We start from the raw sequence: 19,884 nt of genomic DNA, 5'->3' as shown, positions 1-19,884 counted from the left end.
GCCCCAGGATTTTGTTTGCCAGAAGCTTTTTAATGACTGCTTTAATTTCTTCCATAGTTATTGGCCTATTGAGCTGTTTAGATTCTTCCTGATTGAGGTTTGGAAGGTTATATTTTTCTAGGAGTCTGTCCATTTCCTCCAGGTTATCCAGTTTGTTGGAATAGAGTTGTTTATAATATTTTGTAACAATCCTTTGTATTTCAGTGGGGTCTGTTGTTATTTCACCTCTTTCATTTCTGATTTTGTTTATTTGGGTCCTCTCTCTTTGCTTCTTGGTGAGCATGGCTAGAGGTTCATCAATCTTGTTTATCCATTCAAAGAACTAGCTCTTGGTATTTTTATCTTTTGTATTGTTTCTTTGGTTTCTATGTTGTTTATCTCTGCTCTGATTTTTATTACTTCCTTCTGCTTATGCTGGGCTTTTCTTGTTGCTCTCTTTCTAATTCTTTGAGTTGTAGGATTAGGTAATTTATTACCATTGTTTCCTGTTTTCTGCAGTAGACTTGTAGAGCTATGAACTTCCCTCTCAAAACTGCTTTTGCTGTGTCCCATAGATTTTGTATTGTTGTGTTTTCATTGTCATTTGTTGCCAGGATGTTTTTTATTTCTTCCTTGATCTCTCTGGTAACCCAGTCATCATTTAATAGCATGCTGTTTAGTCTCTATGTTTTTTATTTCTTTGGATTATTTTTATTGTAGTTGATTTCAGGTTTTATGTCAGTATGATCTGAGAAGATGCTTTATATGATTGCTATATTCTCAAATTTGAAGAGACTTTGCCTATGTCCCAACATGTGGTCTATCTTTGAAAATTACCCATGTGTACTTGAGATGAATGTATATTCTGTGGCTTTGGGGTGAAATGTTCTGAAGATGTCAATTAATTCCATCTGGTCTAGTGCGTCATTTAGGATTGATATTTCTTTGCTGATTTTTGCTTAGATGATTTGTCCAAAGGTGATAGTGGAGTATTAAAATCTCCTACTATGATTATGTTGCTGTTAATCTCTCCCTTTATGTCCTCCAAAAGTTTTTTTTTTAATGTATTTGTGTACTCCTATATTGTATGCATATATATTTACCAGAGTTATTTTTTCTTGTTGGATTTCTCCCTTTAGTATTATGAAGTGGCCTTCCTTATCTCTTGTTATGTCCTTAACTTTTGAGATCTAATTTGTCAGATATAAATATTGCTACCCCATCTTTTTTTTTTTTTTTTTTTTTTTTTTCATTTCCATTCGCCTGGAAAACCTTTTCCATCCCTTCACCCTCAGTCCATGTGTGTCTTTTTTTCTGAAATGGGTTTTTTGTAGACAGCAGTTATATGGGCCTTGTTTTCTTACCCAACCCGTTACCCTATGTCTTTTGATTGGGGCATTTAATCCATTTACATTTAAAGTTATTATTGATAGGTACTTATTTGTCACCATTTTTATTCTATACCCCTGTGTTCTTTCTTTGCTTCGTATTTCTCTTTTGTTTTTAAAGCAGACCCTTTAACATTTATTGCATTGTTGGTTTGGTGGTGATAAATTCCCTTAGTCTTTTTTTATCTGTGAAGCTCCTGATTTCCCCTTCAATTTTGATTGATAGCCTTGCTGTGTATAGTATTATTGGATTGAGACCCTTCCTTTACATGACTTTGTATATTTCATTCCATTCCCTTCTGGCCTGATGAGTTTCTGTTGAGAAATCAGTTGCTAGTCTGATGGGGGTTCCTTTATATGTAACTTTCTGTCTCTCTCTGGCTGCTTTTAAGATCCTTACTTTGTTGTTGGTGTTTGCCAATTTAATTATAATATGCCTTGGTGTCGGTCTTTTGGGGTTCATTTTTCTTGGGACTCTATGAGCTTCTTGAATTTGTGTGGTTTTTTTTCTTCTCTATATCAAGAAAGTTTTATGTCATTATTTCTTCAAACATTTTTTCTAATCCTTGTTCAGTTTCCTTTCCTTCTGGAACCCCTATTATGCAAGTTTTGTTTTGTCCCAAAGTTCCCTTAGGCTCTTCTGCTTTTTAATTTTTTTTCCCTAGGAGCTGCTCTAATTAGGTATTTTTTCCCCCCATCTTGTCTTCTAGCTCACCGATACGGTCCTCTGCTTCTTCTAGTCTATTCTTGATGCTTTCTATTGAGTTCTTTATAGTAGAAATTTTTCATTTCTCCTTGGTTCTTCTTCATTTCCTCTTCGTTCTTATTCATATTGTCAAATTTGTTTTCCATTGTTTTTAGCCATCTTATGATCATTTCTCTGAATGCTTGTTGTGATAGGTTGCTTACTTCTAATTTGCTTACTTCCTTTTCTGGTGGTGCCTGCTTTTCTTTCATATGTGGACTGTTTCTTTGTCTCCCCATGGTCTCTCTTTTCATGATGTCTGATTGTGTAGTTCTTTCCCTCCTGCATTGATTTAAAGGCACAAAATACAACACAACCAGGTACAACACACAAGGCACTGAACAGAAATGTATTTGCGATATTAATAACCTCCAATAAAGGTGACCACTAGAGAAAGGCAAATTAGTGGATAGGAGCAAAAGAAGAGTAAAAAGAGAAGAAAAAAAAAGGAGTGTTGAAATGAAATTGGGAAACAGGAGAAAGAATTAGAGAGACAAGGACAAGACTAAGACAGAAAAGGGGAACAAATTATATATATGGGGAGAAAATTCCAATAGAACAACCACTAATCCCAGCAAATGCCAGCAACAGTACTTGGAGATTTATACAAACTACAACACCAACTAATATCAAGCGAGGTAAGGGAAAACAAAAGTAAAAAACAAACAAAAATAAAGCAAACAAAAAATACCAAGCAAAAACAATAACAAAAGAATAAGCAAAACAAACTCACTACAAAGCATAAAAATTCAATATAATCAACATTAAAGCAAACAACAACGAAAGGACTGAGAGAACATTTTTTGATAGTTAAGACAGCTAAGAAAGTGGTGTGTATGCACTTGGAACAGAGGATTAAAAATTAGATATATAAGTAGGGTGAAATTTTAGCAGGGGGTAGACAGAAAGAATAGGGAAAAATCTAAAGCAGGAAAGTGTTAAGATAAACAGAACACCAAAAGGGGAAAAGTTAGGAAGAGAGTGATGGTACAAAGATCATGTTGAGATAGGGTTAAACAATGCTAAATGGAAATAGAATGTAGAACACTAATCCCAATGTAAAATAAAAAGAGAAAATAAAATGGCACTTAAAAATAGGAAAAGGAAACAAAAAAGGTAAAATACCGTGTTTCCCCGAAAATAAGACATCCTCCAAAAATAAGACCTACTTACAGGTTTCCTTCTGAGTGAAATATAAGGCTTCTTCCCAAAATAAGCCCCCCCCCCCCAGGCTAAACATGAGAGATTTGGTCCACTGATTCTGAAAGAAATGGAGTCACAAGAAATTCACCAGGAAATTTAGGAATTGGATTGTTATGATGATGTTCCAGAAGATGATGACATGATTGTCATTGAATAAATGAGTAAATTCTTGATACTGTAGGATTCACAGTTTGTCTGGTTTGTGTTGACAAATACCGTACTACCTTACCATATTCAGGTAATAAATTTCCTTTATTTTCATTTAACAATAAATGTGTAACGTATTCTTCTTCATGGAAAAATAAGACATCCCATGAAAATAAGACCTAACGCATCTTTGGGAGCAAAAATTAATATAAGACACTGTCTTATTTTCGGGGAAACAGGGTAGCAGAGGTAAATAATTATTCCCTAATTCTGAGTGAATCTAAAAATGTAATAATTAAAAAGGTAAAATCAAGTGAGGAAAAAAGAAAAAAAATGTTTCTTAAGTAAAAGATGCAAAAAATGAAAAAATAATTAGCATAAAAATGTGCAGTAGTGAAGGTCATTCACTTTCTCTATTATTCTGTTTGGTACGCCTATTTCACAGAACACGTCTGTCTATTCTGCCACTATTTTCTCCCTCAGAGATAACTCTTTTTAAACCATCCATATCTCAAGGGCCCAATTGCTACACATGACCAGTAGCTACCATATTGGACAGCATAGTAACAGACAATACTTTTAACGAGTTTTGCTATTAAAGGGGAGCAGAGGGATGAGGAAGTTGCAGCGGGAAGTGAGGTCAAGTGTTTATTTTAGAATGGGAGCTATTACAGTATATTTATTTTATATGCTAATGGGAATAATTTGTAGAGAAGAAGAAATGGTTGATGTAAGAGAAAGAGGAAAGTTGCTGTAGTGATACTGAGTAGGCAAGAGGGGACATGATCTGGATACAAATGGGAGGACTTGCCTTGACTAGGAACCTGGGCAATTCATTCATTGTAACAGGGGTGAAAGCAGAGTATTTGGACCCTAATGCAAATAAGAGCTTAGATGAAATCATGAGAGCTTATGAAACATTTTTGTCTGATTCCTCTTTTCTTAGTGAAGTAGAAAGCCAAGTCACCATCTGAGATTGAAGTTAACATCAAAGTATTGAACATCTGAGAAGAGAGGAGAAAATATTAAATTGTGGCATGAGACAGGGAATGGACTGGGGAAGTATAGTATGATTGCCTGGCAACATGAAAGATGCACTTGAGGTTTATGATCATAAATTTGAAGTGAGAACAGTCATCTGTCATTTTTCTCCAGCCAAATTCAACTTTGTCGGTGCTAACAAAGAGGAGGAGAAGATTGGAACTTAACCAGATCTGGATTTTTTTTTAAGATGAGTATGATAATGAGAGTGAAATGGAGTCAAAAGTGTATGCCAGAGATAATTACAATGATGGGCCATGGAATTTGAAGAGGAATAGAAACCCATGAGGGAAAGCAAAATGATGATAGATAGAACTAATGGATTGCATATTCTGGTGAGGTCAAAGAATTGTTGGGGTCAAGGTTAGAGGGGGTAAGCTGTACAGAGGGAAAGGTTGAAGATCCTCACAATTATAAGGTCTCAGGAATAACTATGAGAATAAGTGGCTGAGATGTGATAGAGGACAGTATAGTAGGAGGAAAAGAGGCCAAGGAATTAAGAGGTCAGGAAACTGAAAGGTTTAACTAGGCATATATTGATGTTATCAATAAATATGACAAGAATACTTTTGGAGAGAGTAGTAATAAGCCAGATATTAATATACTCAAGGAATATTAAGAGCTATGGTTCATACATTTTAGACAAGTGTAAAAAGGGTGTGGAGGTTGTGAGGTTTTAGGGAGAAAGGAACTCCAATGGTCAGGAAATAGCAATGCAAAGAAAGAACTTACCTACTGTTCCTACATGGGCCAAAGGACCAAAACCAGTGACTACTTTAGAGGGGTAGACCTGAAGCAGGCTCCTCATTGGGAGCGGTAGGTGGGATAAGAGCAAAAGGATAAAGGAAACATTCAAAGAAGTTGCTGAAATATTGGGGATTTGGCTAAAGATTTCTCCGTGACTGCATATCCTGTTTCCTTTTCCTGAAATTCCCTTTCTTTACCTTGTGCAACTAGAAAAATTTTCTTCAATTTTTACCAGCCAGTTCCTACATTACTACTTTCCTGAAATGGCTATAGCAAAGATTACCAGTGGACAGTGTGTTACTAAACCCAGTGGAACTTATTTTTCTTTACTGTGCCTCTGTAGAGAAGTATTTTTCCAATTTAATTTTTTTGTGATGGTGGGAATATTCTATCTCTGCACTGTCCAGTATGGTAACCACTAACCACATGTGGTTATTGAGCACTTGATATGTAGTATGACTGAGGAATGAAATTACTAATTTTAATTCATTTAAATGTAAATTGCCACATGTAGCTAGTGATAAACTAATTTTGTCTTCAATCCTATCTTCTCATGGATCTTTTTTCTTTTAGCAACTATTGCTGTTTCCTTTTATCTGTCTTTGGTCCTTTACTTATATTCTGTGGACCTTTCCCAGTGATTTTATTCATATATTAAACTGTTCCAGGCTATCTTCATCTTTTGAGTGCTAGACATGGACACCCACAGCCTATTGGAGATGTCTGCTTGGATATCCTGTCGACATTCAGCATCAGTATGCTCCGACCTGAACTCATCTCTCCCCTCAATCAACTCCTCTCAGTTATTAAAGTCATAGATCTGGGAGTCACCTAGATCTCTCTGTCATACAAATTGCCAAGTCATCTCTCTCTCTGAAGCAGAATCTGAACCAGTCTACAATCTTGTCCCTCTCCAGTCCATCATCCACACTGCTGCCACAGCAGCCTAGCTAGCTGAAATATAAATTGACCTTGTTCCCCTGTTTAAAAACCCTTTGATGGCTTCTCGTTGTGTACAGAATAAAGGCCAAGTTTCGCAACATGGCAAACAAAGCTATTCATGACCTGACCTTGCTCTTCTATCTCTCCAGCTGCATCTCCTGACACATGTCTTCTCTCACTTTGTGCTCCAGGAAAACAAACCTGCTCGTGATGGCATTCAAGCAGTATGCTGTTTCATGCCTCCACGCCTTTTTTCAAGCTGTACCCCCTGTCCCAAATGTCCTTTCCTTTCTTCAAGCTCCTATCCCAAATCCTTCTTATTTTTCAAAACTCACCTCAACTATTTTTTTTATTTATAATATATTTTATTGATTTTTTTAAAGAGAGGAAGGGAGAGGGAGAGAGAGAGAGTTAGAAAGATCGATGAGAGGGAAACATCGACCAGCTGCCTCCTGCACACCCCCCACTGGGGATGTGCCCACAACCAATGTACATGCCCTTGACCAGAATCAAACCTGGGACCTTTCAGTCCGCAGGCTGACGCTCTATCCACTGAGCCAAACCAGTTAGGGCCTCACCTCAACTATTATCTTCTCCAGATACCCTTCCTTGGTGTCCCCATTACTTACTGTGCTTGCCTGATTTCACATCTTATATTCATCTGTAAGCTGCAGGGTCATTCTCAATGGCAGGGGCTATCCTTGTCTCCTATTGTCACTGTGTAGCCTGGAGTCTAGTGCCCAGTGTGTACTCAGTCCATGTTGAATGAATGTGTAACATGTAGAAGTGAATGAGTTGAGGTAACAGGAAGAAGATTAGAGAACAGAATGCCACTGTGCCTAGTCTCAATTCCTTGATGTAAGTTCTTCCTGCATGGGATTATAGAATTAGAGAACGGGAGCCTGGGAAGCCTCTCTGGGGATAGGTCTTTGATGCTGGTGCTGCAATTGACTTCTTTTCCAGCACTCATAAAGCTTCTTTCTGGCAGAAATCAATTTTAGAAAAAGCTATTATCTAGGTTTCCCCCTACCTTTGGTGCTGAAATGCTTCAATCATCCCAGAATAGAAGATACTAGCAGAAAATGTCACATCATTTTTCTTAAAGTAGGAAAACAATTTTTATGTGTTTAATTTTTCTAAAAGTGCTTAAGTTTCTATTGAATATTTTCTTTTAGAAGAAAACTGTTTTTTCACTAAGATTTTCCCAAATATATAGAAAAAGAATTATGTATGTTTGCATATAATTTGCATATATCTATATAGACTGGGTCATCTATTCCCAGTGTGTTTTCTTATTCTTTATTTTTCAAAGAAATGGAATATTTGATCATCTTTGCTATGAAAAGAACCAATAACAGTAAAAATGGTGTGGAGACCACAAAGTCTTCCTTTCTAGAGAACACCTTTACAAGATTCCCTGTCTTCTAGTCTTTTATGAGATTTTGGATACCTGTGGTGAGCATGGTAAAAATAACAGCTACCATCTGTATGCCAAGTTAGTTGCTGTATTTACTTTTTAATACCTTATTCTACTCAGCAGCCTAGAAACGTAGATGTTACCTCCAATCTACATATGGGCAAGCAGGCTTAGAGGAGCAGCACAATTTGCCCAAGCTAACCCCTATAGGCCATGGCAGAGGCAAGATTTAAATCCAAAGCTGTCTGACACCAAGGCCTTTATTTTAAACCACTAAGCTAGCGGATACCAGCCTTTCGGACCTCTCGGCGACTGCTGCACTAAGCTGTATTTTCCATCATCAATGTACTGTTTGGTGGTGTGTCTTTCACACTTGTCATTATTAGCCAGGGTCTTAGTTTGTCAGGTTGTCAGTTGAATGGCAATGGACTGTTACACAACATTGAGGTACCAGAGTTTACTTAACTTATCTCTTCATTTGGTTTGTTTCCAGTTTCCCAATATTTTAGTGCAGATGTAAGCATCTTTGTGCAAATAAGGGCGGTTTCTTGGTTTTTTAGGTATTCGAAGGTAGCCCTAAAAGTAGGGTTGTTAAATCAAAGGGTTATAGTTTTATGTTTCTCCAGAAAGCCTGTACCCTTCATTCACCCACACAGTGATAATTTTCTGGGTGCGTACTGTGTACCAGGTGCTGAAGGTAAGAGGTAATTCATCAATGGCTCCTCCCTCAGGGAACTAAATCTGGTGTGGGATGGGTGATGCAACACAGAACGAATGAGACCAACGTGGGGGGTTGGGCTAGAGGCAATGAGAGCATTGAGAAACATAACCCCTGGCAATATTCCTTTTACCCCATATCACAGGGCAAAGCAGAGAGAGTGTGATGAGAGAGGGTGCTGCCCAGAGGTTGAAGCTTTGTCCCAACTTTCCCTAGGTCTGTGGCTGAGCTGCCTCCTGAATGAGGATACTTTTCCCATCTGTCCCTTTCCTGCAGCTGCCACCTAGCCTACAAGATCTGTCCTTACTACCCAGCTATACTAGGAGGAGCCAAGCAGAGGGAGGAGGGTAGGGCACCTGAGGAAATGGTTTGGGGCTTGAGGAGTGGCATGAGTGGCAGCCTCTGCACCTGTCAGTCCTCCACATCTCCTCTTCTTCCCTTTTACATCTACAGCAGCCAGGGTGAAAATATAGTGCCCAATTCCCACTCATTTAGCAGATATGAAAGTGCACGAAGCATTAGTGCATAGCTCAATGTCTTTTCACAAACCAAGCACTATGCTAGATGCTAGGAACACAGAAATTATTCCCACATGGTTCTCGACTCTAAGGCACTCTCGTCTAGACGGACAGACAAGGAAAGAAACCGCCCAACTTAGTGATGGTGGTCTGGACAAGTAGCAATGGGCATTGAGCAGTGAGTCCCCTGGAAGTGTCTGAGAGCCCAGTGCTCTGCTACTGTGACTTTGGCTGTGGTGCTGCACATCTCCCAGCCAAAATTTCTCCATCTGTATAATGGAGGGGTGAATTTGACACCCTCACAGGGACTTCAGACTCAGATGTTCTATAAACCTGCCTGTTGTCAGAGAGCAAGGCTGAGCTGCTCCCCGAGAAGACCCAACTTGGCTTTAGTCACCCCATCTCACTCATCTGCCCTCCAGCCCCATCCCACCCATTGGTGTTCCTTGATATTCTGCTTCCTGCTTTCTTCTTCCCTTAGTCTACATGCACTCCTGTGACTTCAGTTATCATTATGTACTGATGATACCTATATCTGGATGTTCAGCCCCATCCTCCACTGAGTTTGTCATTCACATACCGACATACCTCACTTTATTGAGCTTCACAGATATTGTGTTTTCAACATTAAGGCAAGGCCCTCCACCAGCAAAAAGATTACAGATCACTCAAGGCTCAGATAATGGTTAGCATTTTTTATAAATTAAGGTATGTACACTCTTTTTAAAATACATTTTTATTGATTTTAGAGAGGAAGGGAGAGGGAAAGAGAGATAGAAACATCAATGAAGAAAGAGAATCATCAATAAGCTGCCTCCTGCACCCCCCCCCCCCCCCCCACTGGTTATCTAGCCTGCAACCCACTATGTGTCCTTGACCGGAATAGAACTTGGGACTCTTCAGTCCACAGGCCAACATTCTATCCACTGAGCCAAACCAGCTAGGGCTGTACATTTTTTTTTTAATTTTTATTTTTTTTAATATATTTTATTGATTTTGTACAGAGAGGAAGGGAGAGAGATAGAGAGTTAGAAACATCGATGAGAGAGAGTCATCGATCAGCTGCCTCTTGCACACCCCCTACTGGGGATATGCCCGCAACCAAGGTACATGCCCTTGACCGGAATCGAACCCGGGACCTTTCAGTCCCCAAGCTGACGCTCTATCCACTGAGCCAAACTGGTCTCGGCTGTACATTGTTTTTTAAAGATATAATGCTATTGCATACTTTATAGACTACAATATAATGACAACATAACTTTTATATGTACTGAAACAACAACAAAAATATGTGGTTCACTTTTTTGCAGTGGCCTGAAACCAAACCTGCAATGTCTCTGAGATATGTCTGTAATAAAAATAATCAGCATTTTTCAAATTCCAGATTTGACACTGCAATCATTACTTAAATTATCTCATCTATCCAAAAACCTTGTGAAGTAGGCAGTGGTACCCGATTTTACAGATGAGTGATATTGAAGCTTGCTCAAGACCTGGAGTTAAGTGACAAGAGCCAGGATATGAAAAACAGTGTCTGGCAGGATCCGGTGCCCACGGTCACCCATCACACTGTATTTCCTACAGTGCATCTAGGTATTGAAGAAATATATTTCCACTGTGATATACCACAGACACCTCAATTTCAACATGTCCAAATTTGGCCTCATCATTTCCTTACCTTCTCTCCAACCTGCTTTTTCATTTCTTTTCCATCTCATTAAATGGCACTGTCAACACAATGAGGCCCAAACTATTATAGAAGCCTTCTAGGCTTCCTCGATCCTTCTTCACCCTTCCTCCCAACATCCAGTCTTCCACCACTTCCTAGTGATTTTCCTCTACTTTTCTCCAGCCCCACTGCTATTATATTTGAAGGCCATCCATCCTTTTCCCTCTTTGGGTTCCTGCAGCAGTCTCCCAGCCTCTGCTCTCTCTGCTCCAGGTCACCCCCCACATACTAGTAGACCAGGGTGATCTTTTTCAAGTATATGTCTGATCTCATCACTTTCCAGCTTCAAACCTTCCACTGTTTTCTATGGCTCTGCAGCAGATCTCTAAGCTGGCCACCTGTGGGCTGAAATCCATCTAAGAAGACATGTTTTGTTTGGTCCATTGAGCTTGCTTAAAACAGTTTTAATTTGCCAACATTTAGAAACCAGGAAATTCCACATGAAAGTTCATATTTCTGGCTTCTCTTGCAAAAGTGGAAAACACACACACACACACATACACACACAAAACCTGGCAATTTTGGGCCCGCATCTTTGCAGGGCAATGATTGGAAAGGATCTGAGTGGTGGTTGCCCTCTTTAGAAAGGGCATGGGATTTCCATTTGGCCAGTCTCCAGCATCCCTAATGTCTCTTTGTCCCTGGCCACTCCCCTACACAGTTACCTGTCAGAGACTTGAGGCTTTTGGGCTCATGACCCTGCAGCATAGGATGGAGCCCAAAGCCCTCAGCCTGGCTTCTAAAGTTTTACGTAGTCCAGCTTGGAGCAGACCAGCTCTGCCAACTTCAAGTCTTACTTCAGCTCACTACCCCCAGCACACTCTCCTATGGTCCCAGCTCTTACCAATGATCTCTGAATTGTGTGGCTCCCCACCCACATCTGCCTTAGCGTAGGCTGCTGCTCTGGCATACCTAGGCCCCTGCTTAAGTCCCATTTGCCCTTCAGGACTCTGTGCCCACTGAACCAAGAAGTAGTTCTTGTTTCTACACCTTTCCCCCAAAGCTGAATTCTGTTCTTCCGTAATACTATGTAGTGCAGACTTGGTCACTGTACCCATCATATTGGTTTATAATTGTTGACTGCCTTGTCTTCCTCCACTGCCAGACTGTGAGTCTGAGATTGCAGGGAGCCTTTCTTTTTTTATTTTCCTATCCCCAAAGCTTGGCACAGGCTTAGAATATAATAGCTGCTAATAACTGATGAACGAATGGAGAATCAGTGAGAGACTTACTTGGGAAAATATTACTCCAGGATGTAATGTTGCCACCTAGTTGCTTGTGGTAGAGGATTCCAAGTTCCTTTCATTCTGGACCACTTCCTTCCAAGTCTCCATTCAGAGTGACATTCACAACATTCTATAAACCATACACCAGCCCTGCAACCTATGGAATACATCTAAGCCTACTGAGATGGTATTTCTTAGTGACATAGAGGGAAAAGATACCATTCTTTGTATACCAGGAGATGTAGTTATCTAGCAGATGGGATATGGCACAACCATTGGATGTGGCACATTCTTTAGTTATTTGAATAATAATGATGTGATAATTATAGCATCTAACACATTTGTACATTTACATTGTAACAGATCTCGTTCTCATAGCTCTCAATATATTATGTCTTTTACTCCTCACAACTTTAAGAAGTAGGTAAGACTATTATTCCCGTTTTAGAGAAAACTCAATTGAGATTTGGGGAGTTTAAGCAACTTTTTCAGAGTCACACAATCAGTAAGTGGTAAAATCCAGATTTAAAACCAAATCTGTCTGACATCAAAGTTTATATTCTCAACCACCATGCCATACCCAATAAATGACATTTCTCTTCTGAAATTATGAGGTTGTGATTAAAATAAATGTGAAAATAAAGGATATATATATGCCAATTAGTAATTTAAAAAAAAGAAAGGAAAGGAAAGGAACCTAAGGCATAGAGGAAAGAACCAAGGGGACACCCCCTCAGGTTAGCAGTAGCTGCATTTGCTGGGGATGTTTTTCTCCTTTTCCTCCAAATGTTTCTTCTATTAATATTTTCTAAATTTTCTTTAATGAGCTTGTATTACTTTTAAAAATTAAATGTAATGATGTCTTATTTAATTCAATATATTTAAAATATCATTTCAACATGTATTCAATATAAAAATTAAGATGTTTTACATTTTTTCATATGCAAAATCTGTGTATTTTGCACTTATAGCATATTTCAATTCTAGTCACATTTTTTATTTTATTACTTTTACAATAAATAAAACCCCTCTCTTTGTAATGGCCCAGCATTACATGGCAGAACAGAGGTTGGGAGGGAGCTGATTAGAGTACCCAGATAGCAGGGCTGTCTCTTAGGTAGCTGTCACCAGAGTGAAAGGAGGTAATCAGGCAGCAGCTGTGGCCTCAGCACCTGCACCTGGTGGGGCAAAGGAGAAGTGGGTCACCAACCCGACTATCTTACAATCTCCCCTTTTCTTCTAGGTGCTTATACCCCAGAGCCCCTCAGCAGTTTCCGGTGGGCCCTTCTCTCAACTGGCCTCATGTTCTTTTATCACTTCAGCATCTTACAGATCCTGGGCCTGGTAAGTTTGGTTCTATCCCCTTCTATCCCCTCTGTTTGGATTTCTCCATAAATCTTGATAATCCTGGTTGGCGCTGGTGTATCATTTTGTTTTAAAAATATAAGATGCCAAAGGCCAAGACGTCAGATTGTTGTGTCTGGGTTGCTGATTTATGATCTATATCCTTGGCTTCTCTAAAGAGTTTTCTGAATCCTTTAGTATTGGCTGTTTCTCTCATCCATCCAGAGGCAAGGATGCCGCCTTTTCTCCTGGCCACTTGGGTTGTAAACAGTGAGCTGCAATTGGAAAGTAGTTTACTGTGGACCCATAGGGAGGCAGAACCCTTACCCTTACTCGGGGCCTGGGTAGGCTTTTGAGCCTATTCCCAGACCTTGATATATGTGGTCAGTGAAAGTGCTGTGTTGGGGGACCCCTGTGGCATTCTGGGGTATTCTAATCTGTCTGGAGTGTGCATGATAGCTAGACTCAGTAGTTGAGTTACCCAGAGCCCAAGATTGCTGACTGCATGATTGTCTATTGGTGGCAAAGTGAATATAAAGAGCTCAGGGCTGGGGCTGGGGGTCAGGAGACCCAAGTTCAAGTCCTAGCTCTGCCACTGCTCTGGGTAAGTCACTTCATTCTCAAGGGCGGAGAACTCTCCACCCCTCTGTGACATGGTACCAAACCCCAACCTCCCCAACAGGTGGTGAGGACTTCTCTTTAATGTGAATGGGCTTGAAGAGCTTTGAAAGGAAGGTGCTGTGGCGTCCTTGGGGCATGAGTGGCATTTCTGGTTTTGTGTGTGAGCGGCAGTAATGTAGCATTTGCCTTGTGGAGCCTTCCAGGACCTGGCAGGTTTAGGGCATGTACCGATGTCACCAGTGCCTTTGTAGAAGCAGTTACCTTCTCTTCCCCACCCTGGCATATTATTCTGCTCTGGTTTACTTTGGAGTATGGTTTGCACTTCTTGCTGAAGGTGTGAATGCTTCATGTACAATAGGAATGAAGCAGTACGATCTTCACACCCTTTTTCATACTACTCTCTACTGAGTCTCCTTGATTCCAGATAAGTCAGTGTCCTCATGTCACCATACTCAGTCCCACTTCCTGGCCTGGCTTAGGCCATACTTCCTCCAAGGAAGGCTCTGCTTACTCCATTCCTTGCCATGACACCCATCCATCCTTCATGAGTCCATTCAGGTGCCACTTCCTTCATAAAATCATCCCTGAAGACTTGGCCCCCATTCTGTACACTCTGTAGATCTCCTAGTGGGGAAAACCTGGTGAGCTCTATCTGGTCTGAGGTCAAATATGGTAAACTGATCACCCCAACTTGATTGGTTGCCAGTTATGTGGAGGCAGGGACCATGCCATTGACTGTACTTTTCTCCCATAACACCTCTCCAGGAACTAGGCACATAGTAGATGCTTAGGAATAGCAATGGGCCCTACACTCAACCTAAAAGGCAAGATGGAGCAAAACCAAACAGCTCTCCAGTGGACGGCCTTTCCCATCACCTTCTGTGGGCTCTAGCCTTGACCCATTCCTAAAACCCAGGGAAGAAAAATCCCAATTTGAACAGGTGGGGATTTGTCAATCCCTACTTGTCTAGTCTCCCTTTAGGTAGAGATGGCTGAACTGGCAGAAGCCAGAGAAAGCCTAAGGATGGTAAACGCTCACTCTACCTCCCTTGTCCCTGCAGGTCACCGAAGTGAATTTGAACAACATGCTGTGTCCGGCCATCTCAGACCCATTCTACGGCCCCTGGTATCGCATCTGGGCCTCGGGACACCAGACTCTCATGACCATGACCCACGGGAAGCTGGTCATCCTGTTCTCATACATGGTTGGGCCCTTGTGTAAATATCTGCTGGATTTGCTCCGGCTTCCAGCCAAAAAAATAGACTGAAGGTGCTCTTTTTTCTCCCTGAGGAAACAAGTCCTGACTTGACTTGGAGAACACCCAGTTCTTAATGAAATCATGGGAGAGGGCAGTAAGATATTTGGTATATTTCCTTTTTCCTCCTCTCTGTCCCTTTTTTCCACCACTCTTCCTTCCCCAGCTCTTCCTCCCAGGATGTCACCTAGAACCTGAAGTGTAGTGCTGATGGCTGGATTTGTCCTCCTCCCCTTTGCTCTTTTTCCCTGCTCCCAGTGGCCTTACACAGAGAGACAGTAGTCAGTAGCTTTCATGCTGCTTGTTGGTGCTTTAACAACAGCTGGTTGAGGATAAAGGGAACAACAAGCAGTAGTTTTTTTGAGATAACAATGATGAGATTGGTTGCATTTCATTTCTCCACTGCCAGGGACCTACAGATTTATGCTGGGGTCCCCTTTTGTCTCCAGCATAGCCCCCACCATAGGGGACTGAGGCCTTGTTTCTATACCAGCGGCAAGCCAAGAGCCAAGGGACTTCCCAGCTCATGGCCAAAATAGAACTGGCCAGATTCTTCCCATTGGTGTCCCATGACTCAAAGCAAGCAGCCAACCAGCCACATTCTCCAGGGGGTTGCCTGCAGTGGGAGGTGGAGCACTACCCAGCCCAAAGGCTTGATTCCATTGAAGAGGATAGAGAGCTGTCGCAGTGGCAAATCCAAAGTGAACAAGGTTAAAATGCCCACAACTAATGCTAAGCAGGACCCTAGGTACATTCTGCCAGTGGAGCTGAGAACTGATCCATATTCCAATCAGAAATGAGCATAGAAATTAATCAACAGAAGTGGTAACTTGAGAAAATAGTGATTTGAATCATATGCTCCAGTTTAGTTTAATGTTGATAATAGATTCCTCTTTAATATTGAGTGCCCCTTAAATATTCTCTTTTTCTTTCTCTCTTTTTAAAGGCAGCTTCAGGGAAGGATGAGCTAGTTGTTTTTTTGTGGGATTTTTTTTTTTTTTTTTTTTTTGCATGTTGCCTTTTGTTTATTTGCTTGCTCATTTGTTTTGCCATGTTTGAGTTTGGAGAATTCTTGCATTAGGGCCTGTCTCTATAGGGGCTCTTGTCAATATATTTTGTGGTCTTACAGGATATGTCAGCATCCAGGTTTGGGGAAGATACAGATCCTGCTGGTATTGTTTCCCTAGGTCCAGATGTTATCACTGTAGCCAGACTCAGTGCTGAATTGTTTAGCTAGGGAATCAGCACATGCTCCCCACCCCAAAGCCCATGTCTAGATTGAAAGGGAGGTATCAAGGAATCAAGTCCCCATGGGTGGAGATTCATGTATTCCAAAGGGAAGACCTTTTGTTGAAAGACTTGAGCATGGATCTCAAAAAGGGAAGGCAGTAGCTTGGCTTTTGCTGATTTCTTGTTAGCTCATACTAAGAACAGATTTGCTTCAGAACAGAAAAGAACCCTGGCTGGTGTGACTCTCTGTTGGTTGAGCTTTGTCCCATGCACCAAGAGGTCATCGGTTTGATTCCCAGTCAGGGCACTTGCCCAGTTTGCAGGCTCAATTCCCAGTAGGGGGCGTGCAGGACACAGCTGATCAATGTTTCTTTCCCACCCTTCCTCTCTCTCTAAAACAATAAATTTAAAAAACATTAAAAAAAAAAAAAAAAAAGAACAGAAAAGATGGTTCAATGACTTCCTCTGGTGAGCCTCCCCTCCCATCTCCCCCTCTAGGCAACCCATTTGCTTTGAGCCTGTTCCAGTAATTCAGGTGTTACTGTATTAGATGTAGATTGAGCTTTGGTGACTCAGTGATCATGATTTTAGCAAATTGACCTACAGGAAGCAGTAGAATGAAGGAGAGTCTCTAAGTAAGGTGAGGCCCAGAGAAGCAACCATGGAACCACCCTTTTGCAGAGCCCTCCTGGCATCGAGGTGATCAATTTCCAGGGGTTGGGGAAACAGGAGGCAGAAAACTGGGTACTCTTAGTTCCCATGTGCTCCTCATGACATGTATCCTTCATTTTGTGCTATCTTTTCAGGCTTGGACAAGTTTTTCTTAGTGTCTCTTACTCTAGGGTTGCCTTTCAGAAGAGGCACCTTTTGATTGGCTTGATTTTCCTTGCCCACCGTCAAACTGCTGTGTGTAGAATGGGATGATGAGGAAATGTGCAAGGCCTCAGTGCCTCTCAGCCTCTTCGCAAAAGGAAAAGTTGAAGGGAGTGCATGGGTGGAGCCCTCGAGGGCCTGTCCTGTCCCCTACCAGTACATGGAATCTTTGTAGGCAGATGATGTACCTCAGCTGGCCACATTGGCATAAGTGACTCTGAATGAGCTCTCTTTCTCTCTGTCTGTGTGGTATGGCACAGGTTGCCAGTCAGCGTGAGCTTTCTCTGCATTGGCATGCTTCTAAAAGCTTGCCTTTGCTCTGACTACAGCTCACTGTTTTGATCTGGCTGGCATTTTCTGCTCCTTGGAAGAAAAGAAGAGAGTGAAAGCCATGTGCCTGCTCTGGCCAGGCCAGAGACAGATACACCTGTCAGGGGAAGGAGGAAGTGAAGAGGAGATGCAAGGTTTCTGGGGGCCAAGTTGGCTCAAAAACATGTAGGTAGAAGGAACAGAGAGTGAGCCTAGTCCAGAGGTTCCACGGGGAGTCAGGAATGGTGTTTGAGATATTAGGGAGTAGTATGCATCTGAATTGGTCTGTACCTCACTCTTAAAGGTACCTGGCCAGAACCACAGCAGCATGCCTGGAGGGTGGCACCCTTACCAGTGGGCCCAGACTGCCTAGCTCCTCCCCAGAGCTTTCCTTTCAATGCCAAGAAGGTTCCCCAACCACCCTAGCCAAGTTTCCATTTGACATTAGCCAGCATGTGGGAGCTTGGTGTGTGTCTGAGAGTATTTGTAGAAGTGGACAGTTGCTTTTAAAACAGCCCTAAGAAGAGAAGTGAGTGTTCCCTCAAGCCCCTGGGTAGCCTTGGCCAAGAATCTAGGCCAATAAAGAGTCCGGTTAGCTGCCCAATTTATGGCATCAGCTCATAATAGCAGAAATATGGACCTTCTGCTTGCGGTCTCAGTATTTGGTTTTGTACACCAAAGATGATCTGGCCCATCTTCTTCCCAGTGATGCATACCTCTGTGTGCTTGTGAGAAAAGCACAGACTCAGTCTTCCCAAGTCAATATTCTCCTTTTCCTTGAACTTCCCAGAATTCACAGAAGCTGCTTGCAGGGTGGTTGGGATACGCCTGGTGGTCGGCACACTTTACTGTCTAGTACCACAAGTCTAGGTCATCTGTCTTGCCACAGCCTAAGCCAGAGCTTTGCTATTTGTGCTTATTGATAATTCAATGTTTTGGGGAGTGGGCACAGCTCCTTACAAAAAACAAGTTGTCACTGCTGTTGGGCCTGGTGTTGGGCCTGAGTGGTGCCCTAGAAGTACGCTGGGTGGCTCAGTGGGTGAGCGAAGGCCCTTCTTCCCACTCCCTTGGCCAGAATGACTTCCCTGGATTTGTAGATGTTGATCCAGATTATTCTGTCCTCATTGGAAGACTGAAGAGGCGGTATTGGAGGAGAAAAGAAGGGTAGATGAAGGGTAAGATGCAAATGCAGTGCTGGTTTTGGTAAATCTGGAGCAGGCATAAGAGAGGGGATCCCGCAGGCCCTCTCATGCTTCTCGTCAAGGCTCCAGCCTGAGAAGGGGCCTTCCTGCTGCATTCTCTGCCTGCCCTCTGGATGGTGGGTAGGGTCCTGACAGGCAGTGAGCCTTCCTCTTCTGTATATAGACTGAACCAGTTTGTGCTCAGGAAAACCTAGTCATTTATTATTGATCTTATCTGTGACATTTTGTACAGTGGATTGCTACTGAGTGGCACGAAACAAAACAAAAGTCATTTTAAGCAAAACTCTTGTTTTGGAAACTTGCTTTCTTTTGGTGTCAGTTTTGTATTATATTTTAAAGAATTCTTCATTTATATTGGTGTTATTGTGGTACAGAAAATAGGATAGTCTGATCTGTAATTATTTCTGCCAGAAAATTGGCAAATGACTCCCTCTTACTGCCCCCCTTCTCCCATCCTTCATTTCCAAGGCAGATTGCTATGTACCGGGCAGACCATCCCTGTCATCACTCCTTCCCCTCTAAGACTCCCTTTAGGACCAGTCTTTCTAATCCCATTAAACACAACAGGGTGAATATTTTTGCCAAGCTGGTTCTTGGGTGCTCTGTACCCCCACCAGTTTGCTCACCTCTTGGGGCATTTTATAACATGTTTTCCCTATTTTCTATAGCCTTTTGATTGTATTGAAATGGTTTCTGCAATCACCTTTGGAAATAAATGGTCATTAATTTGTGTACTTGGCATCCTGCATTTTAGTCTTAGGTGTTTTTATAGAAGACCCTTGGATGAAAAGGAACCCTCACCATGGGACTTGCTTTTACAATGTTTTCTTCATTTACTGTTATTAAAAGACTTATGAGAACCCAGGAGTCTTGGCCTTGCTTCCCAGAACCCTCTCAGAAGGCTCTCTGCTTTGAAAAGCAGACAAAAGGCTGTTAGTCACACACACCATGGAGGAGACCACCAAAGGGCAGCTAGTGCTCTCTGCACAACTTTGCCCCTGGGATCTGTGTGGCTTTGAATTCCCACGTGCTGCCTGCTCCCACCAGGGCTGCCAGGGACCCAGGGAGTCCTTTGCTCTTAGCAGAGCTCGTCTGCTGGGGACATCTGCTGGGTTCATTGCACCCATGGTGTATTGGGCCAGGTTGGATGACTGAATTAGAGAAGGTGACTTTGAAGCCAACATGCTGAGGCTCACTCATCCCAAGTTCCCTGAGGACTGGCTCTGAGCTAGCACTCAACACAGGCCTG

General features: G+C 41.8%; 1 protein-coding gene across 10 annotated transcripts in view; it reads left to right on the top strand.

Moving 5' to 3' along the window:
- The window catches only part of TMEM164 (transmembrane protein 164), a 245,680-nt gene extending 226,185 nt beyond the window's left edge, over positions 1-19,495 (top strand). For 7 of the 10 annotated variants that reach the window (XM_036454491.2, XM_045587400.1, XM_045587395.1 and 4 more), the window contains 2 exons: positions 13,044-13,144; positions 14,827-19,376. In XM_036454491.2, coding sequence (XP_036310384.1) covers positions 13,044-13,144; positions 14,827-15,033 — 308 coding nt within the window. In that variant the 3' untranslated portion in view covers positions 15,034-19,376. Of the gene's footprint in view, positions 1-13,043; positions 13,145-14,826 lie in introns of all 10 variants that reach the window. The other 3 variants (XM_045587396.1, XM_036454490.2, XM_045587399.1) reach the window with 2 other exon arrangements.
- Positions 19,496-19,884: the final 389 nt, after the last annotated feature.

The sequence above is a fragment of the Pipistrellus kuhlii genome, unplaced genomic scaffold (assembly GCF_014108245.1).
Source record: "Pipistrellus kuhlii isolate mPipKuh1 unplaced genomic scaffold, mPipKuh1.p scaffold_m20_p_29, whole genome shotgun sequence".
Taxonomy (NCBI): domain Eukaryota; kingdom Metazoa; phylum Chordata; class Mammalia; order Chiroptera; family Vespertilionidae; genus Pipistrellus; species Pipistrellus kuhlii.
This window is presented reverse-complemented; position numbering and strand designations above follow the sequence as displayed.